This window comes from Neomonachus schauinslandi, chromosome 3 (genome assembly GCF_002201575.2).
Source record: "Neomonachus schauinslandi chromosome 3, ASM220157v2, whole genome shotgun sequence".
In the NCBI taxonomy this organism is placed as follows: Eukaryota; Metazoa; Chordata; class Mammalia; order Carnivora; family Phocidae; genus Neomonachus; species Neomonachus schauinslandi.
Window position 1 is genome coordinate 158,828,527 of NC_058405.1, and position 25,178 is coordinate 158,853,704.

Below are 25,178 nucleotides of genomic sequence, written 5' to 3' on the forward strand. Positions count from 1 at the left end.
GTGCAGATAATCACCAAGGTCCGACCTCGAGCTGGTTTTCAATTGCCCCCCTCCACCCACCCCCCACTGGGGGAGAGAAGTGCCAATTCTTCCAGCTTCTCTCTATACCTAACATCTTTATTCAGACAGACTTAGAAATTATGTAGTGAAAAGGACATTTATTGGGGCGCCTGGGTGGCTCAGTTGGTTAAGCGACTGCCTTTAGCTCAGGTCATGATCCTGGAGTCCCTGGATCGAGTCCCGCATCGGGCTCCCTGCTCGGCAGGGAGCCTGCTTCTCCCTCTGACCCTCCCCCCTCTCATGTGCTCTCTCTCTCTCTCTCATTCTCTCTGGCTCGAATGGATAAATAAAATCTTTAAAAAAAAAAAAAAAAGGACATTTATTGCAGAAAAACAAGTCCTAGTTTTCCCACTGTGTGCTCTTGAGTCAATTTACCCTTGTCTGAAGAATAAATGTAGGAGCTGACTGTATCAGGATAGAATGAATACCCTAGAAAAACCTAAAAAGGAGAGTACAAAAAATACAGCTACTCCCTGTTATCTATACTAAATTCCTCCCTTCCTGGACCAACCCCACATACACACCCCCACCCCCACGGACTCTTACACAGGCCATTTTTTATAAAGTTGCCCTTGCCATCCTTGACCTTTTAATTCAATTCCACGATGATTCATTGAATACTTGCTTTTGGAACCAGGCTACCTTGGTTCATGTTCCAGCTCCACCCTCACTAGCTATGTGCCTTTGGGCATCATTATCTGTAAAATGGGAATCATCATAGCACCAACACCGTTGTGTTACTGTGAGATTTAAATGAGCTAATGCATGTAAAATTCTTACAACAGTGCTTGGCACCCGAAGGCTCTCAGCAGGTGTTAGCTAGTACTGTCAAGTCTCAATGAGTCACACAGACTATTTCTCCAACCATGAAACGAATCACTGTTCTTTTGGTTGCACTCCGGAGGAAGAGGTCAGCTGTTACTTAAGAGCTCTATTATCTGCTCAGGAGGCCATAACAAAATACCACAGCCTGGGTCACTTTAACAAAACTGAAACTTATTTTCTCACAGTTCTGGTGGCTGATCAACCAAGATCAAGGTGTTGGCAGGTTTGGTTCCTCCCGAGGCCTTTCTTCTTGCTTTGCAGGTAGTCATTCTCTCAGTGAGTCCCCACACGACCTCCTGTCTGTAGATGAGCCTCCCTGGTAGCTTCCTCTTCTTGTAAGAACATCAGTCCTTTTGGGTTAGAGCTCCACCCTGATGACCTCACTTAAGTTTAATTACCCCTTTAAAGGCCCTGTCTCCAAATACCATCACATTGGAGGTTAGAGCTTCAACATAGGAGTTTGGGAAGAAGGAGGGGATTCAGTGTAGTTCGTAACAGGAATCACACTATACAAAAAACACTTTTCCTTCTCTTTAAATTCTACGATGATAACTCATACCATGAAGATGACACGTGTGAACCAGGCTTGACAGAGGACACAACAGATTCCAGTCACAGCCAATCTCACATCCACTCTGGGGCTGACATTCATTTAGTAAAATGGCCAATGGAATCATCTGTATTATTTAAATTATTTTTTAAATTAATTTTCTTAACCAAGCACATGTGGTTGAATGTGACCTCCAGTACGGTTATTATTGCTAAACAAGAATAAATAAGACACCAGCCACTGTTGAGTAAGACTATTTCTACAGATATTTTTCTACCTGCTTCATGCATATACTTTCTGCAGGTGCTTTGCGTGGGCCACATCATCTGTGCTGTGGTTGCAGAGACAGATGTACAGGCAAAGAGTGCAATTGAAAAGATAAAGATCACCTATGAAGATCTGGAGCCAGTAATCTTGACCATCAACGTAAGCAGGGGAGGCTGGTTTCTTTCCTGTAAGGTTGTAGAATCAAAAGCACCTTTGTAAATTTCTTTTTTTATTTTTTTTAAAGATTTGATTTATTCATTTGAGAGAGAGAGAGAGGGAGAAAGCATGTGCAGGGGGAGGGGCAGAGAAAGAGGAAGAAGCAGGCTCTCCACTGAGCAGGGAGCCTGATATGGGGCTCGATCCAGGACCCTGAGATCAGGACCTGAGCCAAAGGCAGACGCTTAGCTGACTGAGCCACCCAGGCGCCCCACCTTTGTAAATTTCTTAATGCAAGACTAATTCTAACTTTTTCTTGTCACTGACTCGTTCTGGAAAAATCAGCTTTCTCTAGAAGGTATTACTTGTATGAATTAAAATTAGCTTTGGCTCTAAGAAATGAGGGGGAAAAAACACACCAAGAATTGAAGTTTCTTTCTCGCTCACATTCAGAAAATCTAGAAGTAGTCAGTCCAGGGCTTATTTGGGGTTTTAGGTTTCAGGGATCTGGGCTCCTTCTATCTAGTTGCTGCATCATGCATGGTTTCTATACTCCACGTCACACTTTGGTCCACAATGGCTGCTGAAGCTTTGGGCATTAAGTCCACATTCCAGACAGCAGAGAGAATGAGATGATGAAGAAGGGCATATCCCCTCCCTTTAAGGACACTTCCCATATCTCATTGGTTAACACCTAGTCAGATGTCGCACCTACATGCAAGGGGAGCTGGGCAATGTAGACTTTATGCCAGGTGACTACATATCCACTAAAAATTGGGTAAGATGATGAGAATGGATATTGGGAATGATCATGTTTTCAAGGTGGGGTCAAAAAAACAGAGTGACTTTCATGATAGAATTCCACAGAAATTTCCCCTCTTATTTTTGGGTCTAGCTGATGGAATACAAATGCTATTTCCAAAGCAGAAAGAATGAAGTTAGAACAGAAAATTCAGATATAGACTGGGATTTGCAGGTTCTAACTCAATGAAGGACAAGTTCAGAGTAATTGAGCTGAGAAAAGCTTTCTTATTTGTGCACTTGTGACAGAAAATAGAATTTTTTCAAAGGCCCCAGTGAACCACTTGACATTTTTTAAATGTGCCTAAAAGGTACAACTTGCTCAATATTCAAAGTGTTAAAAAGGTCATGTTTCTTGATCTTTCTAAACCAAATCAATTCCGTTCCAAATTCCCATTTTGCCAAGTTTGCAAGAAGTCCAGACCCTTTTTCTTGGCTCACTCTCCATCCCTGGGTTGTACTAGGATTCTAATATCAGTTTTTGAAATCTCAGTTATAATCCCATTTCCTCAAGGGGCAAATAGCACCCAGAAGAAAAACCATGAAATATCCTGGGACTCAGAATGGTTAGAGATCTAGAGTTCTCTCAGAATGGGACTGTCCAGAGTCAGCTAAAAATTTCTTTTGTGAATGAAAGTAGGTAACAAAATAGTCCTACATACCAACACTTACTCACCCATCCACCCATTCATTCACTTCAATGCTGTATATATGAGAGGCAGTGGAGGGTCGTGGCTAAAAGCAAAGGTTCTAGAACCAAACTGCTGGGTTTGAGCCCTGGATGCGCACCTGACTAACCGTGTCACCTTCAGTGAGTTAAGGTGTCATGGTTTCTTCACCTGTAAAATGGAGCTAATAATAATACCTACCTCATCAAGCTGTTACGAGACTAAATGAGTTAATACATGGAAAGCACTTAGCACAGTGCCTGGCACATACTCAATTCTCACTAAATAAAGCACATATTACAACAAGATTATATGATCTCATGACGCATTTCCAGTATGGCAATAAACATAACTTCCTTCCACATGAACTCGGGTGGCTCAGTGAGATCTTGGTGTAGAAGAAAATGAAAAAGTCCACTATCTGGTACACGTTTTCTGCTGCTTTAAGAAATCAAATATTCTTCACCAGGCAAGAGGCTTCTGAAAGCTAAGCTGGGGCTTGAACGCTGCCTCCATCTCTTATTTGCAGCATGACTTTAAGAAAGGCATTTAAGGGCGCCTGGGTGGCTCAGTTGGTTAAGCGACTGCCTTCGGCTCAGGTCATGATCCTGGAGTCCCGGGATCGAGTCCCACTTCGGGCTCCCTGCTCGGCAGGGAGCCTGCTTCTGCCTCTGACCCTCCCCCCTCTCATGTGCTCTCTCTCTCTCATTCTCTCTGTCTCAAATAAATAAATAAAATCTTTAAAAAAAAAAAAAAAGAAAGAAAGGCATTTAACCTCTCTAAGCCCAGTCTCTGCATCTGGAAAAAAGAGAGATCATAATGGAATTAATGTGAGAATGCATATACATGTGCTGTGTGTTGTGCAGTGCTTGAACAAAGCGAGCACTCGGTAAATATTGGCAGCTCTCATCATTATCATAATGAGCAAGATAGATGATGAACTCTAAGGCTGTTGGAGAGTAAGAATGCAGGAAACGGGTGCCATTCTGAAGTATGGAAAATCACGTTGGGCCAAAAGGCTCAGCAAGGATCAGCTGTTAATAGGTGAATCCACAGAGCCTCAGAGTGGGATGGCTTCCAGTCTTCACGTGTAGTCAGTTCACGCTATTGTCAGAAAGAAAACATAGAAGAAAGGGCTAGAAAGGCCCTTACGAGATATGCCAAATACCCAAAGAAACAAACAAACTTCCTACAGTGTCTATTGGGCTTTCTTGCCCAGAGATGTGTTAGGACTTGAGTCTTCTCCCTCAACTTGGCCTCAGTTCTTTAGATCCCTGAGTTAGCGGTTCTTGTACGTGAGCTACCTAAGTCTTACACAAGTATTTTTCTTCAAGGAGAGGTTAAAGAGGGAGGGCCTAGAACCTCACCCGTACTGCGGTTAGACCTATCACCTGTTCCCTGGACATCCACACTGAAGATGAGAAATGAGCATTTATCATCCTGGGCCATCATAGCATCCCCAGATCTCAATTCTTCGCCTTTCCCTAATCCTTCTTGTCGGTTTTCCCTGCAATCTAGAAGACGTCCTTCTGACATCCATCTCATCTCTACCACGAGCCCACTACTCTAGTACTTCCTTGCTTGATGATTCCCTTCGTGGCTATTTTAGGGAGTTTACTGGCCTTTGATTAAGGGGAAAAAATGCCATTGGAAGAAAAAAAAATTTTTTTTAAAGATTTTATTTATTTATTTGAGAGAGAGAGAATGAGAGAGAGCACATGAGAGGGGGGAGGGTCAGAGGGAGAAGCAGACTCCCTGCCGAGCAGGGAGCCCGAAGCGGGACTCGATCCAGGGACTCCAGGATCATGACCTGAGCCGAAGGCAGTCGCTTAACCAACTGAGCCACCCAGGGGCCCGAAAAAAATTTTTTTAATTGGCTTGTGTGTTTTTTTCCTATCATTTAGGATGCCATAAAGCACAACTCATTCCTATGCCCTGAAAAAAAACTTGAACAAGGAAACGTTGAGGAGGCATTTGAAAAAGCTGATCAAATTATTGAAGGTAAGTGATTCAGGATATTTAATAGAATCTTTGCACGATTTCTATTTCAAAGCAGATACTGAGAACATGTGATTTTCTCGCAGAAAGGGTATCCTCTAAAGACTCAGAACTTTGACAAATTTCTCTTATAGCTCTTCCTCTCAGATTATGTGTGTGAGAGAGAGAGAGAGAGGAAGTGTGTGTGTGTGTGTGTGTGTTGCCTTTAGAGGTGGGGGGTGGGGAGCAACAGAATATATAGAAGAAAAATCCCTAGCACTTTGATTAGTCAAGGACAGAGGAATAGAACCAGACACTTTGAACTTGTTATCCAAAACTGTAGTCTCAGAAACAGATTACCCTCTGTTGCCACAGGACAAATGCCTGATCCATCAGTTCCTTGGTCTGAACAAATCCAGACTGGTCAGTCCACATCTTACTTGCTTTTGAATTCCTCAACATAGTAGTTTCCAACTAGCACACGCTTTCAAGAATTTCTCTATCTTGCACTTAACAAGAATTTCCCTATCTTGTACTTAACAGGAGAGGTCCATGTTGGAGGACAGGAACATTTTTACATGGAAACACAAAGTGTGCTTGTTATTCCGAAGGCAGAGGACGAAGAACTGGACATTTATGTGTCAACACAGGATCAAGCCCATGTGCAGGTAAGGCCCAGGATTGCCTTTACCTTCCCAAATTCCTAATTCCATCATGGCCTTTGATGCCCGCAGCCTCACAGTTGGCAGCCATTTTACCTGTAGAAACTTGATGTCCAGGTACTAGACCCCAGTGGAGCAGCTAAGATACCAGAACACTTTTATTTTGTCTGGTCTTGTCAAGTAAATAAAAGAACAGTCGAGGTGAAGGAGATTAAGAGTACACTTATCATGATGAGCACTGAGTAATGTAGAGAATTGTTGACTCACCATATTGTACACCTGAAACTAATATAATATGTATGCTAACTATACTGGAATTAAAATTAAATAAAATAAATTAAATCAAATTTAAAAAAAAGAACAGCCACAGTCACTTGAGATTTAAAGAGAGCATTCATTTGCAGCATGCTTAAATGAGCTCTATGATTGGATAACAACACTAAATAATATCCCATACGTGGTTTTTCTCCAAAGTAATCATTACAGATAACCTTTGGAGTGAACACATCACTTTGTAGCACATTTTCATATCCCAGTTGCAAAGTGCCCTAGGGTTTAGCTGCAAACATCTTCTTTAGCAAGTTGTCCTGAGTTTGCTGATTTTCACCTTGTTGGGACTTCAGGTCTAGGCATTTGGCTATGATTCCAGCTTCTGACAGGAATCTAGGACTCAGACAGTTTCCCTTCTGGAAAATACCATTTTTCTGCTGGAAAGGCTGTTCTGTAAGATTAACGATGTTTATGAACTCAATAGAGCTCTGCAAGACAGATTTAGACTATCTTAGTTTTTTTGTTGTTGTTTTTCTGATAGTAGGTATGGATGAATATTGCTATGATGTTGTTTCAGAAAACAAAAGGCTTCTTTGCCATTTCTCGGAAAACTTTTCCATTATCTAACTTTTACAGAAAACAGTGTCCTTTACTTTAAACATCCCCATCAATAGGATCACCTGTCACGTCAAGCGGGTGGGTGGAGGTTTTGGTGGGAAAATAGGAAGACCAGCTGTATTTGGAGCTATTGCAGCTGTGGGCGCTATCAAGTAAGTGCACTAGGGGATATGGGAGGGTATAAAATGTACAGAGCTAAGGGTAAATCAGTGAGTCACTGAGGGTCACTTGGACTGCTGTCACAACCACCTGAGTGTCCTTGGGCAATTCAGGCTCCTGTCTCTTTTTCTTTATAATTATAGATAAGAGTACCCACCCTCCTAGAGTTATTTGAAAAGTCGAATGGACACAGGACTTCAAATAGGCTAATTTGCTATAAAAAGGAAAAGTGATATTATTAGTTAAATAGTTCCAAGGCTGAGGCTGCCCTGTCCTTGAGTTTCAAGGAAAGTGACCCATTTAGGGGTGGGACAAGTATCCTACCCAAGTGGAACACCAAGGGGGTGGGTCCTCCCCCACTTTTCCTTCCTACTCTAGCTGCAGACAGGGTGGAGTGAGGAAAGAAAGGCTCCCACCCTCTGCCCCTCTGCACCTGGGAAGGGCTGGCTATTCAATGTTGGTTTAATGATAGATGACATCCTCAAAGAAAGTTCCCGGGCTAACCTCAACCAGAAAGCTTGCTCTTTTGCTGTTTACGCTATTCCAGTTGCTGGCTTTTCAGATCCTTGTTCATTTTCTACGACTGTTTCTTGGTAGTAACAAAGTACTGTCAGAGCCCCAGTCAGCCCACAAAGTTCAAAGGTCCTGCTTCCTTTGACAAACTCTGTGTAGTTCAGAGCTAGCTCCCAAAGCACTCAGATGTATGTCTTGTTCTGCAGTGAGAGGTGGAAAATCACAAGATCTGAATCCCATCTCTAGTTCTTTCCGTGATGAACCTCTCTATTCACACCCACCAAGAACCCAGCAAGGGATAATCAGTTCGTCATGCTCCCACTAGGCGTTGTGCCTTTAAGACTATTCAAGCATTACCGCACACTTGAATCATCCAGGGAGCACTTAAGTCCCAGTGCCTAGGCTGCCCCATAAAGATCCAGGCATCACTATGTCTGAAATTACCCCAGTGGTGCCACCGTGCTGCCAAGTGTGGGAACCAGCGCCTTGAGCTACAACCCTGCCTTAGCACCCATCTGCATGCATTTAGTAGTTCCCAGAGTAGGGTTCCCAAACTGTTGATAATAAGACTCTCCCAGGCTCATAGAAATCCCTGCCTCCCCATCCCAGACCCACCAAATCAGAATCGCCAGGGGGTGGACCCAGAAACTTTACATTTCACTGATGCTCCAGGTAGTCTTCACCATTAAAAAAACAAAAACACGGGCACCTGGGTGGCTGAGTTGGTTAAGCAACTGCCTTCGGCTCAGGTCATGATCCTGGAGTCCCGGGATCGAGTCCCGCATCGGGCTCCCTGCTTGGCGGGGAGCCTGCTTCTCCCTCTGACCCTCCCCACTCTCATGCTCTCTCTCTCTCTCTCTCATTCTCTCTCTCAAATAAATAAATTTTAAAAAATCTTAAAAAAAAAGTTTAAAAAAAAAACAAAAACACAAACTCAAAAAAGCAAAAAAAAAAAAAAAGAAACCTCGTGCCAGAATTATAGTTTTCAACACGTACCTGAAAATACCTGCATAAGAATCACGGAGAAAAATGCCAGTTCTGGGGCCCTTCCCCAATGTATTGAATGACAGTCCTAGTGCTAAGGCTCAGGAATCTGAATTTTCACCAAAATACCAGATGATTCTTTTGCACTCCAAAGAGTCCAGAACCACTGCCCTAGAGATACAGAAAGGCTAACGCTCCAAATACTGAGGGCCCAACTTGGCCAACAGGGTAGCATTCATGGGTAGAAATGAAGATGCTAACCCAGCATCTAAGGACAAGTACTTGGCCTTGTTTTTGCAGTTGTGTTGTTAAGTTTGCATTTATCTATTTGCACTCTTTCTCTTTTGTAACTAGTGGTGGGGATATGCAAAATGGCTGGATCTGGGTGAACATCAAATCTGAAGCCATAAGAACGCAAGTTAGGGACGCCTGGGTGGCTCAGTCGATTAAGCATCTGCCTTCAGCTCAGGTCATGATCCCAGGGTCCTGGGATCGAGTCCCACATCAGGGTCCCTGCTCAACGGAGAGCCTGCTTCTCCCTCTGCCTGCTGCCCCTGCTGCTTGTGCTGTTTCTCTCTCTCTGACAAATAAATAAATAAAATCTTAAAAAAAAAAAAAGAACACAAGTTAACTGGCATGTGACATTAATTGCTTTAGCTAGATCTCCAACCATTGAGTTATAGGCTACAGCGACAGTAGTAATTTGGTCACATTCTAAAAACAATAATCTTACGTAAAATATTAAATGAAAATGCTGTGTACTTGAATACTCATAAATTTTATGAGGAAATTTTAGTAAATCTAGTATAGATTATGAAGAAATTGAATGATAACACAATTTCAAATGATAAAAAAATTATTGAAGGAGTAAGATTTTTATTGGTGGTTCCTCAAAGACAAAAAATGAAAGAAGCTACAAGAACTTGTTATACCCAAACTTCCTGACTATAAAAATATTTTGTGTAGCGGCACCTACACAAAAGTGTGGCTCAGTCGGTTAAACATCTGCCTTTGGCTCAGGTCATGATCCTGGAGTCCCAGGATCAGCCCCGCATCGGGCTCCCTGCTCGGCTGGGAGTCTGCTTCTCCCTCTGCCTGCCCCTCCCTCTAACCGCCCTCCCCGCCCCCCTCACTCATGTTCACGTGTGCACTCTCTCTCTCTCTTTCTCTCGCTCACTCTCTCAAATAAATAAATAAAATCTTAAAGAAGAAAAAAAAAGAAAAATATTAAAAAGAAAATATTTTGCAGTTGAAATGTTTGGAAACAATTTTACCACTGTAACTACAAAATCATTTTTACAAGTGTTTCCACTAAGTTGTTATGAAAGTGTCACAACAGTTCTTTGCAAATAGGAAAAGCAGAATCCACTAACTAATGAAATAATTTTATGTTTTTTCAAACCACACTCATTGCGTTTTATACAACTATGGCATAAGCACCATTAAAAATACTGTTAACATCTAGGGGCGCCTGGGTGGCTCAGTCAGTTAAGCGGCTGCCTTCAGCTCAGGTCATGATCCTGGGGTCCTGGGATCGAGCCCCGCGACGGGCTCCCTGCTCAGCGGGGAGCCTGCTTCTCCCTCTGCCTGCCGCTCTGCCTACTTGTGCTCTCCCTCTATCTCTGTCAAATAAATAAATAAAATCTTTAAAAAAATAAATAAATAAATACTGTTAACATCTAGTTGACAACAACAGTACTTTTCACATTTGTGACTGAGTTTTTAGGATAGTTCTAATGTAATGTTTCTATATCAAAGATGTTTTATCTGGGAATTGCTTAGAGCATACACATAGCTAGATATTCTACCTGATGTCATTGCCTTAGATTACTAAAGTACTATATTTCCTGGATTACTAAAGCCAAACCACGGCACCATTTTATTTCTTCCATTGGCATTAGTAATTTTTATAATTTGGGAGAAAAGGACCACACTTGGCCATTAAATTTTTTATTTGCCTTCAAATGCACAGAGATGAATACAACTACTATTATCTTCCAGCACCAAGAATAATGTAGAGGCACATTCTAGGATTATGGCAGTGTGTTTTGTTATGGTGGTTGTTGAGTTCTTTGGTTTTGGCCTGAGTTATAAGTCAGACTTTATTTATATTGCATTATGAGACTGTTTTAGTACTAGTCTTTATTAAGAAGGTTCTAGACTGTAAATATTTTGGTAATTATAGTAATATAAAATATAATTAAAATGAGGGAAATAGACTTTAGAAAATCCAAATTTTATTTTATTTTTAAAGAAATATAATTTTACTTCCAATATAGTAAGATGTGGGTGTGAGAGAGATGTGTGTCAGTATGTGTATATATAGAGAGAGAGAGTGAGATCCTCATTCAAACCTAGCTAACCAAGTTTTGCTGGGTTATTCAGAGCTATTTGTAAATTAGCATAATAGGTGTTTATGTGTAAATAGGTTCTTCTGAAATTCTTGAAAAGTTTAAGAATTCTCTCTACTACCTTACTTATTATACTGTTTTGCTTAGCAGTCCTTTCTTCATGAAAAGTCACAGGTAAACTTCAGCCTAACATTTGTCAAAATTACCATAAATTCTGAATTTGTGGATTTTTCTACACGTGCTAAGTGCTCTGCTTTGTTATCCAACATCTCCATAGATGATAATAGCCATACGGTTGTACCTCAAAAAGGCACAGGTACCAGGACCAATCCTTTTCTGGCGGAACTACACCCGGAAGTGGGAAATTTTCAATCTGGCCTGTGCAGACCAACAGGTCTAGGTGGGTGGGAGGGGAGTGGCAACTTCAGAAAAATGCAAGGTGCTTATTTGAGTCCCAGTAAGAACAGTAGCACTAGCTCACATTTGTTACATCCTTAATCACAAAGCACTTCATCAGCTCCCTAAAATGAGAGCAGCCGTTCTCATGTCCCTTCCCTAGCTTCAGCTTCCAAGGCTTTCCCATAATGAGATGCACTCTGGAATTCCAGAGACTTTTCCACAAGGGGGAGAAACTACAGACTAAATTAGAAGGAAAACTAACAAAAAGTGAAGGAGATTTGGGGCACCTGGGTGGCTCAGTTGGTGAAGCATCTGACTTTAGCTCAGGTCATGATCTCAGGGTCCTGGGATCGAGCCCCCGTGATGAGCCCACCGTGGGGCTCCTTGCTCAGCAGGGAATCTGCTTATCCCTCTCCCTCTGCCCCTCCCCCCACTCGTGCTCAAGCTCTCTCTCTCTCTCTTTCAAATAAATAAATAAAATCTTAAAAAAAAAAAAAACAGTGAAGGAGATTCTTCCAGGAATAAAGAAGAAGAGGGTAGCAATTATACACCAGGAGGCAAGCAAGGACTTTGGAATTCCATACTGACTGTGAAGCCAGAAAATGATGCCTCAAAAGGATAGGGCTCAGCAAAATTCAGGTCAGGAGGCCTTTGTCAGCCAGGCAATGAAAAAAAGGGGCTGGCCAGGAGTGGTACACCACCAAGCAAATGGGAGCAGAGTCTGCCTTCAGTCGTGCCCAATCCTAGAGCTGGGTTGTGACTTAAACTTGGCTTGTAAATTTTAAACAGATAATAATATGTCCTTCATTTGGTGACAGGTGGGATTCATGAACAACGGGCGAATCAAAGCTCTGGATATTGAGCGCTTCATTAATGGAGGATGCATGCTGGATGACTCTGAGCTGGTATGTGCATCAGAAACCAGCACCATCTTTAATCCTGAATAGAAAGCAGAATTTCTAGATGAATCTTTATAGAGCATTTTTCTTCAAGTACTTACCCAAGTTCCACAAGCAGTTAGACTCTGTACTTGACTTTTACAGAAAAAAAAACAAAGTATTGTCCAATATATATTAATATCTGCTTTCACTTTAGGTAACAGAATTTCTCATATTAAAGCTGGAAAATGCATATAAAATCCGCCACCTCAGGTTCCGGGGCCGTGCATGCATGACAAATCTACCATCTAATACAGCCTTTCGTGGATTTGGCTTCCCACAAGGAACCCTGATAACAGAATCTTGCATCACAGCTGTGGCAGCCAAATGTGGCCTTCTGTCAGAAAAGGTAAGGTTGTAATCAAGGTCGTAACCAAGGTTGGTGAAGAATCAGATGAGGTAGGAAACTAGCTACCCAAGGAAAGACCCTAGAAGAACCACTCAAATTAGCCCCAGCTCAGAATTTGAGGTAAATTAAGTGCTACCTGAAAGAAATGACTTTCCGCTATCTTCCTACATCCTTATGCAAACAACTTTCTGTTTCTTTCTTTCTTTTTTCTAATTTGTACAAAAATAATTGCTCCTTTTAAAATTCTAACCACACTGAGGGAATTAAAATAAAAAGTGAATGTCCCCTTTTTCATCCCATCATCCCTATTGATCAAGGGTAACCATTGTTAAGAATTCTATGTTTATTGTTCCAGGCCTCTAGATTCATACACACATATGTAAACATTGATGTATTATGTGTGTGTGTGTGTGTGTGTGTGTGTACATAGAGAATTAGTTACCAAAATGGGACCATGATAAGCATATCATACTTTTTCTGCTTGAGTAGGCCACGGTTATCTTCCTGTGTCAATAGAATGATCCACTTCATTCTTTTTCATAACTGAATAGCATTATGTAATAGGGACTTACCATAATTTATTTAGCCACTCCACTATGATACACATTTATGTTGTTACCCATTTTGGGCTATTAAAATGATGTTGCAAGAAACATCTTGGTACAGATAGACCAAAATATAGATGTATTTTTGCCCTATTGTATATATCTGAAGGATAAATTTATAGAAGTGAAATTGCCAGTATACTTGGAAATTTTTGAGAGATATACTGCCAAAAGATGCCCTCCAAAAATGTTATTTTGTACAGTATCCTGGAAGGTGCACAGTATAGACAGGATGCTAGGCCAGAGAGAGGCAGGCCACTGGCAACTGAGATAATTATTAATAACAACTTTCTAGCCTTCACACATTTCAATTAGGCCCTAGCCTACTTTTTACACTTCTCTTCCCTGTTTCCCCAGTATAGTCTCTCTGCTCCAGAAGCCACACTTAATATATTGCCCTTTGAACCCCTTGACCCCCAAGTTCAACAGATAGGACCAGCAGGTTTGTGATTGTCAGGGTACTTCCTACACACAGGAGAACACCTACATATGGTACCAGGAAGAACATAGTTATCCTAGAGAAGTCACATAAAGTGTTCTATGAGTACAAGGGAGAAAGACATCACTTTGGCTTGTGGGGAGGAGAGTCAGCAAGAACTTTCTGGAGAAGATGACACTTAAGATAGGCCTTGAAGAATAATAGGCACAGATAATAGGAAGGTAATCCAGGCAAATGGAGCGGCTCCAGCAAGGAGAGGCAACCTCTTTGTGGTTCAGTTTCCTTATCTATGAAACAAGGATGATATGACTCACCACACAGGGTTCCTGCAAGAATCAAATGAGCTAGCACTTGTTAAAACATTTGTTTCCATAAACTGGATGGTATTATTCCAATGTTACTGCTGATAATGATAATTATTTAATGTTACTAGAGCGAAATGGGGAGAATGAAGACTTCCTGAGCACATCTCAGTGGGCTCTCCTTCTTTATCAAATCTTGCATGCTTTCAGGACATACAACACCCCATATTCAAATACATTTTTAAAAAGATTTGACCACACATTCCAGAGGCAATCAGAAGGCTTAGAGTAGATCTGCTACTTGTTACTAGCTGCAATGCTATTCCTCTGTATCAGAACAAATCTTCAGTTATGACAACAAACCCTTGCTTTTATATACAATCTACCAGCTCTTCCTCATCCTCTGAACCTTGTAGGAAAGAAGGAGTATCTGCTTCCCTCAGCCTCTCCATCCTGCTTCCCTCCAGGGACCAGTTACTACCGCTACCCTCCACTTGAGGAGGGAGAAACCCTGATTGGTACATTGAAGAAGAGATGAAAAATAACTACCGTTATTTTTTTTTAAAGATTTTATCTATTTATTTGAGAGAGAGAGAGCACAATCGGGGAGGGCAGGGGAGGGACAGAGGCAGAGGGAGAAGCAGGCTCACCGTTGAGCAGGGAGCTGCCATGGGACTCGATCCCAGGACTCTGGGATCATGACCTGAGCTGAAGGCGAATGCTTAACCGACTGAGCCACCCAGGCACCCCTAACTCCCATTATTTTTACAAAAGCATATGCTGTTCAAAGAAAGAAGCAGCACCCTGTCTTCTCCCCACCAAAGTTTGTGTTTTAATGGGGAAGCTTTTCAAGTCTCTCTTTTGCAGTCAGTTTCTGTCTTACCATAAACTATCAACTCAACTTCTCACCCATTTCAGATTAGGGAGAAAAACATGTACAAAATAGTTGATAAAACCATCTACAAACAAGCGTTCAGCCCTGAGACCCTGATCAGATGTTGGAATGAGTGTCTGGACAAGTCTTCCTTTCACAACAGGAGAATGCAAGTGGAAGAGTTTAACAAGAAGAATTACTGGAAGAAGAAAGGCATGGCAATCATCCCCATGAAGTTTTCAGTCGGTTTTGCTGCAACAAGCTATCATCAGGTAAGGCTTTTCTACGTGGTGAATAACCCTCACATCAGATGCACTTCTCGCCCTGTCAGCTCACGTTGACTTTGGGAGAGGGTCACATTTCCCAGGCACCAAGCCCCTCCCTCCCCCAGCACCTGGGAGAAATGTAAGAACTCTCCTGAGCAGCATCCCCATCTACAAGCTCGTTCAACACAGTGCAGTAGAAAAAATGTCTTGGTGTCAGAAAATGGCATCAGCAAGCCTGCTAGCAGCATGGCTGCCAGGACGCAGCAGTGACCACAACCCCCACCCCACCCCAAATCATCCCTGTGCCAAAGGGAATGAGAGCCCACAAGGCCTGGGGTGCTGAGCTCTCTGAGCCCAGGGGTTACGGCTTGGGCAGGGAGTGGGGCCTCTCCCGGTCTGTGCCCCAGACCCCTCAGCTCTCCTCGGTGCCCCAAAGTCTAGGCAGAGAGGTCACTGCATGTTGTCCTGACAAGCTGGCTGTTTCCAGCCACCTCTCCCAGGAATCTGTGTCAATTCTAGTGGGGAAACAGGGGTGCATGGTCCAAAAATCCTTCCAGGTAGATTGCAAAAGGAAGAGGCAAGTCACTCAGAGGCCACATCCAGAAGGGAGGAGGAAAGGTGCAAATAGATGAGTCCATTAAATAACACAGGACTGGTACAGACAAGTGTTCGCAGCAATCCCAATGGGTCCCATATGGGAAAGCTGTTTACAAAACAGGGAAGTGGTATTGCCTCCCCATTATTGTCCACCAGAAGCAGAGACTCCGCAACTGGAAATATCTTATGTGCATTAGATCTAAATCTAAATCTAAAAATACATTAGATCTCCCTGTGCGTATACCATTGAAAGCATTTTCCCACTTACACCCAACTACCAGCAGCCAATAGACACATGTGCGTGCTCACACCACAGAAGCTGCCCTATCCAAGGAAATCCTTCTTAGGGAGTAAAGCAGTTGCCCCCAAGCCCTAAGCAACTGGAGTCAGGTGGACCTAAGAAATCCTTGGCCCTGCCACTTACTAGCTGTGTAATATTGAGCAAGTTATTTAACCTCTCTGAGTCTCAGCTTCCTCAATTATAAAATGAGAATAATAATCCTTTCTCTTAGGATTGATGAGGACTCAACAAGCTAATAAATGTAAAGCACTTGGCAGGGTTACCGGAGCACTGTGTAGTTATCCAAGGCAGCCCACACCCCTTCCCCAGGAGATCTCAGATGCACCTCGCAGGGCTGTGGCTCCTCCAGCAGGTAGGATGAGACTCCCCGGTCTCCTGAGTCACACTCCTGTTCAGGTCTAGCATGCCTGTTCTGCACAGAGGTGCAGGCAGGTTGACCGTTACACCTACAGGCCTGGACTAATTCAACAGCTGGAGCATAAGTTATTCTAGATATCTGCCTCTGTGGGTTTTTTTCTCTGACACCAAATGTTGTGTTTTTTTCTGCACCAATCCTCCAACACCAACTGAGTGTGCAACAGAGTTCAATTCAATTCTGACGCTAACTACCCGGAGTTAGCACAGACCGCACAGATCAAGGGCTAAGTCCCACAAGACTGCCTCCATTTCCGATACCAGCAAAAGTAGGGTGCCCAAGCTATTCACACTTCTGTCCAAGCAACTACAAATTCAGGGGTTTCCACTACCCACCTCACTTAGGTTTGATATTTGCTAGAGCAACTCGCAGAACTCAGGAAAGCACTCTACTTACTATTATGACCTAGCTTGTTATAAAGGATACCACCCAAGAATAGCCACATGGTAGACATGCATGGGGCAAGTTCTGTGAGAGGCAAATGGGGCTCTCATGCCCTTCCCCTCCAGCTTGTGGCTGTGGTCACCAACCCAGAAGCTCCCAGAACCCAGTTGATCGCGGGTTTTATGAAAGTTTCATTACATAGTCACAGTTGATTAAATCATTGGCCATTGGTGACTGAACTCAATCTCTAGTCCCTCTCCCCTCCCTGAAGTTCAGAGGGTGGGGCTGAAAGCTGGAACCCTCTAACCTTGTGTTTGGTTTTTCTGGCAACAATTCCCACCCCCTAGAAGCTGTCTAGGCTTCTCCCAAGAATGATCTGAATAGCAGACAAAAGACAGTAAATTCCCAGGATTTTTGGACCTCTGTGCCAAAAATCAGGGACAAAGAACATATATTTATTTTTTTATTATACAACACTTCCCCTCACCTGGATGGCTGCCCCTCACGTAAACCACAGTCTACTCTCTGCCATCATCCATGTGAGCCAACTTCCTTACCTCGCCACACACACACACACACACACACACACACACACACATCCTTAAATCAAGCAACGACTTTAAAGCTCTATTTGAAAGGCCTCCAGCTTCTTCACAGAGTTCCAAATTGATGCATCCAAGAATCACCAGGCTAAGAGTTGAAATGTATTATTTCAGGGCAGCTGATGACTCACAAAGCTGGAACACCTACTCTCCAAACTAGGCATGGGGAGCACTGTCAGAGGGAGTCAAAAGGCCCACGATGATAAATACTATTATTAACATCTATAAGCCTGGATGCCCCAAAGCTCCTCTAAGCCATTCTGAGACAGAATAGACTAAAATCCTAATTCCTCCCCCTTTTTCCCTCCTCCTCCTGGAATGAAAAATAACACATTTCCATTTGTTTAATGTTTCTGTGATTCAGACTTGCTCTAAGTTCTCTACAGGACACAAAACTGAACGAGACCAAGTGCACTTCCTCCCTGAGACTCTCACAGAAGAGCTGGTCACCCCCTGTATTCATTTCCTGTGGCTGCCATAAGAAAGTACCACAAACTGGGTGGCTTACAACAAATTTATGCTCTCCCAGTTCTGGAGGCTTGGAGTTCAAAATCAAAGTGTCAGCAGGGTAATGCTCCTCAGAAGCCCCCAGAGGAGAACACTTCCTTGTCTCTTCCAGCTTCTGGTGTCTCCTAGTATTCCTTGGCTTGTGGCCATGTCACTCCAATCTCTGCCTCCATCTTCATGTGGCTTTCTTTGTTGTGTGTCTTCACACAGTCTCGTATAAGAACACCAGTCACTGAATTTAGAGCCCACCCTAATCCACTATGACCTCCTCTTAACAATTTTATCTACAAAAACTCTATTTCCAAAAAAGGTTGCGTTCTGAGGTTCCAGGTGGACAGGAATTTGCAGGGGACACTAATCATCCCAGTTCACCCCTGTAAGAGGAAGTGCAGAGAAGCAGGTAACTGATCCTTCCCAGATGGGAATGAGAAGTGTTTGGGAAGCTTTCACAGAACGGAGATCATAGGTGTGGGTCTGACGGCTGGGGAGCAGGCCAGGAAGGGAGAACAGCATAAGCGTGAGCCCAGGTCAGGAAGGAGCAGCAGTAAGGCAAAGCAGGAAAAGACAGCGATGGAACTGGAAAAGTACACTAGACCAAATCCTAAAAGACCTCATATTGTAAAAAGGAGCTAGGCTTTCGCATACATACAATGGGGGATTTGGGCCCACCTTGCCCAGTGGTGAGCCCTTCTTCCCTTTTATGATTCCATTCAGTTGTCTCTTTGGGGAACCCCTCCCCAAGCTTCTCAAAAGCAGTTCGATCTGTCCTCCCAGGTCCCTAGGGCCCCTTATACCATGCCCATTGCCTCACAAATCATTCTGCATTATGACTTGCTCTCTATCCTGTCCCCCCATTACAGTGGGAGCTACTAAATGTTGAGGAAGAACCACATCTTGTTCATCTGTGTATATCCAGAGCTGAGCGCAGGTTGGAACATAACATGTGTCAAGTACTTAACAAATGTTTAATTAGTTAGCTGAACGGTCAGCCAGAGACTTTAAGAAGGGGAGTAACTTTCAAATAGTTGGAACCAATACTCATAACTCCTGAGTATCCAAAGGGGCGCCTATTAAAACCAGGTTCCTGGGACACCTAGGTGGCTCAGTCAGTTAAGCATCCAACTCTTGGTTTCAGCTCATGTTCTGATCTCAGGGTCGTGAGATTGAGCCCCATATTGGGAGATCGAACCCCATGTCGGTCTCCGCGCTCAGTGTGGGGTCTGCTTGAGATTCTTTCCCTCTCCCTCTCCCTCTCCCTTCCCTCCCCCACTCACGCTTGCTCATGTATGCTCTCTCTCTCAAATAAAAAAATAAAATCTTTAATAATTTTTTAAATAAAAAATAAAAATAAATAAATAAAACCAGATTCCTAAAAGGAATGTTCTTTACAGGTGACTTCTGCACAGAACAGAACTAAACGTCAGAATCCCACCAGGAAAGCTTGCTTCTCTGACCCTCTGACGGGGGTCTCACTACCTCATTTGTTTATATTCAATCTCACTAAACTTGCACTGAGTGGTGCCTTCTGGGTTGTTTTACTAGGCAGCTGCTCTCGTTCATATCTACACAGATGGCTCTGTACTGGTCACACATGGAGGCAACGAACTGGGACAAGGTATTCACACCAAAATGCTGCAGGTAAGCTACATAAAATTAAGTCGTTGTTCTCTCAATACATTATTGACATGCCTGACATTTGGCACTAATTTTAGGGGAGATGATCAAACCCTAAGATCTTGACTATTTGATTGAAAAACTTCTTCCGTATCAAATGGAATGTCTGAGGTAGCAGAAATCCCACGTATGTACAAATAGTCCTAGAGCGTGGCCAGGCTTTATGGGTGGAGGTGGTTGTTAGTGAAAACACCACTAATGAGCCCCTGGAGCACTGTGGTAGGTGCCCCACACAGACTTTACCTAGAGTAGGAGTTTCTCAGCTTTTCTATTTTGAGACCAGTATGCATGATTTCTAAAGTTTGGACAACAACATTAGGTTGCTAATATACATTTTGGACAAGTAAGGACAAGTAAGTCGTCAACTGTTATCATGCTATAATTTTTAAAGTATATTTTAACACACACACATACATATACATGAAGTAGGAAGATATCTCAAGAGGAAAAAAAAAAGAAGAATCCTTTAAATTGAATAAATTTCACTATGACAAATTTATTAGATTATTATAGTACACATCTGCAGCTTTGGACTATCCAGCCCCTTAGCTCCTTTGGAATGCACCCCCTACATTCCATAGAGTCCTAAAGGACTCCTCAATTCTGGTACCTTTTAGCCCCATTTCCCTCCTTTCCCCAACTCCTGCCACAGATAGAGGCACAGGTGCCAGGCCTAGCTGGTCATGGCTCCCGAGCCCACTAGCTGCAGGGATGGGTCCAGGGGGAAGGCACAGGACCAAGATCCTTTCCTGGGACTGATGCGTAGATGCTGACAGAGAAGAACTAGCATGCCCTTGTGGTTGCTGAACTCCTCTGCTCTAAGTCAGGGGATGTCAGAGGCAATTTTCCTGTGCCATCGAGGAAGCATGCCTATTCTTGGAAATAACATAGCCATCGTGGGAAGAAAAGCAAACGTGAGAGGCAGCGAGAGGTCACTGATAATACCAGAAAGACTTAGATGCATATATATGTGACACAGTCTCCACTTGTCCTTCCCATGTAGGGGACCCAATACATTCCCTTTGGCTCTTCATCACCAAGAACCAATAAAATTGTCCTTTTTTTTTTTTTTTCATTTTGCCTCTTGCTGGGGAAACTTAATCTTACAACAGCATTACTCTCTAGATTAGCACTTGGGAACAAGTCCATAACCGTAGACGTCTGGAGAAAGTGTTCTTGCCAAAACTAAAAGACAAAAGAAACCAAAATAATGCTTTTTCTCTTCCTTCCTTCCTTCCCTCCCTTTCTTTCTCTTTTTTATTCTTTGTGATTAAATATCTTTCTTTCCACATGTCTGCTAGAGAGACTGGAAGAAAAAGAACAGAAAAGAAAACAGTGAACAGCAAATACTAGAGGAGTATAAACAGGAGGGAACAAATAGAAGACAAGGGGGAGAATCGAAAGATAAGGTGGGATGAGGGCAAGAGAGAAGATAGGCCCTCAGGGTCATTTGAAATTCATCGGATGCTCATACCAACAGATTTAAGACCAACCTTTGAACCAGTCAGTCCGATCTCTCTCTTCCTGCCAATGCCACCAAATAAAACTCAGAAACAAAGGAAATCCTTCACATCCTAAACACACTACGTTTGAATGGAAGAACCATTATGGAATCCTACCAAGAAAACACTTTAAAAATCAGCGTGAGGCTCTACTAAGAAGTGGTTTTCATTTTTTTAAGACATTATTTTAGGCTTTCAAGGATTTCATGGATGTAATAAAAATGGTAGTGTTTTTTAATTAAAAAAAAAAAAAAAGACTCAACTCTTCCTAGAAAACTTTGCCGGACTTGAAAATATTTATTTTTCACATAGGTGGCCAGCCGTGAATTAAAAATACCCATGTCTTCTATGCACATCTATGAAAAAAGTATGGCCACGGTGCCCAACACGATTACTACCGCAGCTTCCATTGGTTCGGATGTCAATGGCAGAGCCATGCAGGTGCTGTCCCCTGTCTTCCCTTCCAAACTTTTTCCACATTGCTGGTTTGCTTAGCTGGATACAGACACAAGCAGTTGGCTTCAGAGAAGTCATCTGTGGCAGTAAACAGTCTCGGGATAACCAAAATGTCAGGAGAGTGGGCTAGTTTGAGTAGGCTAAACTGAGGTGACACACAGACACATAGTATACAGTGCCTCAAACACGACAAAAGTCCCTTCCTTGCACACGTAACGGTCCAGAGGGAGCTTTCGTCACTGGAGTACCCTGAGATTAATGGCAATTCCTCCACCTTCAACATGTGGCTTTCAAGCCTGCCCTGAGCATCATCATCAGGGAAAAAGCATGGAGGTCAGACCCGGAAGTGATGCAAGTCACTTCCCCTAATCATCCACCAGCAGAACAAGTCTCGGGCCATGTCTAAGTGCAAGGGAGGTTGGGGAAATGTGGAGGAGTACACCATAGGCCCAGCTACTATGGAACAAGGGGAGAATGGAGTTTGGTGAATAAACAGTCTCTGTCGCGGGGAGAAACAAAGAAGAAATCTGGGTACTGAGTAATGCAGAGCTGGGCAAGTCTCTGACACAAACAAGTTCTTGCAGGCACGTAAGCAGGCAGAACACCAGCTCAGTGGATTTGGTTCAATTAAAGTGTTTCCATCAGTGCAATTCAACCACAGCACTCATACCTATCCTTTGTATTTATTTTCTGATATTTTTAAAAACTGCTAAATTTTCACTTTTTCAGAATAGACTATGACTCCCATATTCCTTAATTCAGAGATCTGATCGCATGTACTTTTTTTTTTTTAAGATTTTATTTATTTATTTGACAGAGAGAGACAGCCAGAGAGGGAACACAAGCAGGGGGAATGGGAGAGGGAGAAGCAGGCTTCCCGCAGAGCAGGGAGCCCGACGCGGGGCTCGATCCCAGGACCCTGGGATCATGACCTGAGCCGAAGGCAGACGCTTAACGACTGAGCCACCCAGGCGCCCCTGTCCACCTTTTCCATTGGGATGTTGTGGAGAGGCATATTCTCAGAACACTGCACTTATGCTACCAAAAGGAACCACTTTCAAATCCATCTGATCTTCACAGAGACACTTGTTAGGGGCTTTTTCACGCAGAACAAATGTGTAGAAAACTTCAAATTCTTGAGACCCAGTTTTGGGCAGGATCAAACATAAGATAGGAATAGCTCAGTGCATATGGGGGTTGTCAACGCAAACTAAGCATTAACCCATCTTCTAGAGCTTTATGTTTCTGTGTTAAGGATCGGAAACCTTGCGGATCTAGATTATTATAAAGACAAATTTAGTTATCTTCTCACTTCACACCCAAAACCAAGGCCTTCATTACAGTAGTTTGATGGTGGATGGATAAACAGATGGAAGGATGGACAGAGACTTGAATAATATTTCAGACCTACAGGAATATTGGCATGTTATTGTTGCAGACTGGAAAGCACAAATTAGAATGAAAATAAGATGTTTTGTTCCCTTGATTTTAATGGCTGGAAAATACAAAAGAAGGTGTAAGTTAAAAATGTAGAAAAAGAGAAGGAATTAAGAGCACAAATAGAAAGGAGACCTGAAAGTAGAAATTCAGCTGAGCCCGTCTTTTCATAGGAAATGAACCAGGGAGGTTTAAAAAACAAAAAACAAACAAAACAAAACAAAACAAAAAAACCCTGCAGTAACTGATACTCTCAAGGTCAGGGACTGTGTTGTTATTGTCTCTGTGTTCCCAATGTATCAGTATCAAGCACTCCAGAAACATTCACCAACCTAATCAATTATCAATTACTATTCTTCCACACAAATCCCAACCACCGGGCTCTTCTCTAATGAGGCTTCATTTCTTTACCCCTTCAAGAACGCTTGTCAGATCCTTCTGAAACGCCTTGAGCCCATCATTAAGAAAAATCCAGAAGGTACGTGGGAAGACTGGGTAAGTGTTCCACTCTGTTTGTGATGACAAATGAGAAAACACTCCAAAGCAGGGCCAAGAGCATCACAGCAGCATACAGCCCCACCACACACAGACAGTTTTTCTAAGAATGGACTTCTACAAAAGGGCAGGATCATGAAAGGCTGAGACAGCTTCTCCATGCTGTATACCAGGTACATGTATGTGAGAGAGTGCCCAGGGAACAGCATCACTGAGAGGAGGAATGGAAACGTATGAAGAACACCTAGAAGGCCTTACCCATTCCGTTTAAATAAGAAGAGGAAGTGGGGCGCCTGGGTGGCTCAGTTGGTTAAGCGACTGCCTTCGGCTCAGGTCATGATCCTGGAGTCCCAGGATCGAGTCCCACATCGGGCTCCCTGCTCAGTGGGGGGTCTGCTTCTCCCTCTGACCCGCTTCCCTCTCGTGCTCTCTGTCTCTCATTCTCTCTCTCAAATAAATACATAAAATCTTTAAAAAAAAAAAAAAAAAGAAGAGGAAGAGACTTAGTCTTCCTAAGCCATAAGAAAAAAAAAATTGTTGTTTTAAATGGGGAGGAGGAAAACCAAAAGGCCTAATTGCTATTAAACATGTCTCAAAGGAAATGACTCATCTAATCCAACTTTACAGCATCCTTTATCTTATCTCATTAGAACAGTTATCTCTCACACACACACTTATCTAGAGTTCTAACACTGAGAAACGAAGCCCCAAAAATACCTTGTGAACTCAGCCCCCACATCATGGATGTACAGCAGGAATCTATTTTATTTGTTTAATTCAGACATCTCAACCCAATCAGAAGGAAATTGTTAGTGTACCAGCTGAGGAAAAAATATTAAAATGAGTTCCATTATTGGTAACAAAGCACCAGCAACAATTATCAGATGTCAATTTTGATATAGGGAATATTTTCATTTTCACCTCTCAGATAATGTATCTCTTTTCTTCTGAGTAAATATGCCCATTCTGCAGATAGAAGCTGCTTTTGAACAAAGAATCAGTCTTTCGGCCACTGGATACTTCAGGTAAAAATTACAATAATGTCTGGGCTTAGCTGAGAAAATATAAGGTAACCCAATTGCTCTGGGCCTTAGGTCCCTTATTTGTAAAACAGGTTTTTATTATGTGATCAATGAGGTCCCTTCTAAGCCTAAAATTACATGATTTTATGTAAGCCTTTGAACTATGTCCAGAGAAATACTAAATAATAAAAATACCCTTATTGGGTAAAAAAAAATTTTTTTAATATGACTTAGAACATCTGATCATCATTTACTATTCATTGTTGAGTAGTAAAAAAATAGCATCATTAGAAACAACTTCCAACTCAGTTTTACAAATCTCCCTCCCTTTACCATAAAACCTTTCTGTTTTGAAGCTCCTCTCTGGGCAGGAAGAGATGCGTAGGATAATCACCAATCCTCATTTGTGCAGTTTCTGTCAGTGGGAGGCCCTCAGTCAATTCATGTTCACTGAATGAAGCACAAAGAGGAGAACTGGTTGTCGAGTTCAGGAAGTGTATGACATCAGTTTTATGATCTAGTGAAACAAATCACCAAACTAAACACACACATGCACAGAGAAAGAAAACACTAAAGCAATTTTTTTATGAAGGAAGGAAGGAAGGAGGAAGGTAACAGCCCAGCCCAGTGCCCTGTACTTAATGAGCTTTAAATTTCTGAGTTCAGTTACCCGAGAAGAGAGCAAATCAGCCCTCTAGCCCGGTACATCTTCCATTGTACATTAATGCACTGAATTACATGCCCTTTTTTACC

General features: G+C 42.6%; 1 protein-coding gene across 1 annotated transcript in view; it reads left to right on the forward strand.

Annotated features, from left to right (window-relative positions):
- LOC110592050 (aldehyde oxidase 2-like) overlaps window positions 1–25,178 on the forward strand; it is a 67,920-nt gene that overhangs the window by 35,144 nt on the left and 7,598 nt on the right. Inside the window, 12 exon segments of the mRNA XM_021703015.2 lie at window positions 1,739–1,861; window positions 5,232–5,328; window positions 5,851–5,972; window positions 6,873–7,006; window positions 8,865–8,928; window positions 12,079–12,165; window positions 12,356–12,547; window positions 14,812–15,039; window positions 19,382–19,477; window positions 21,328–21,456; window positions 23,329–23,403; window positions 24,376–24,428. Of these exon segments, the coding sequence (XP_021558690.2) occupies window positions 1,739–1,861; window positions 5,232–5,328; window positions 5,851–5,972; window positions 6,873–7,006; window positions 8,865–8,928; window positions 12,079–12,165; window positions 12,356–12,547; window positions 14,812–15,039; window positions 19,382–19,477; window positions 21,328–21,456; window positions 23,329–23,403; window positions 24,376–24,428 (1,400 nt within the window).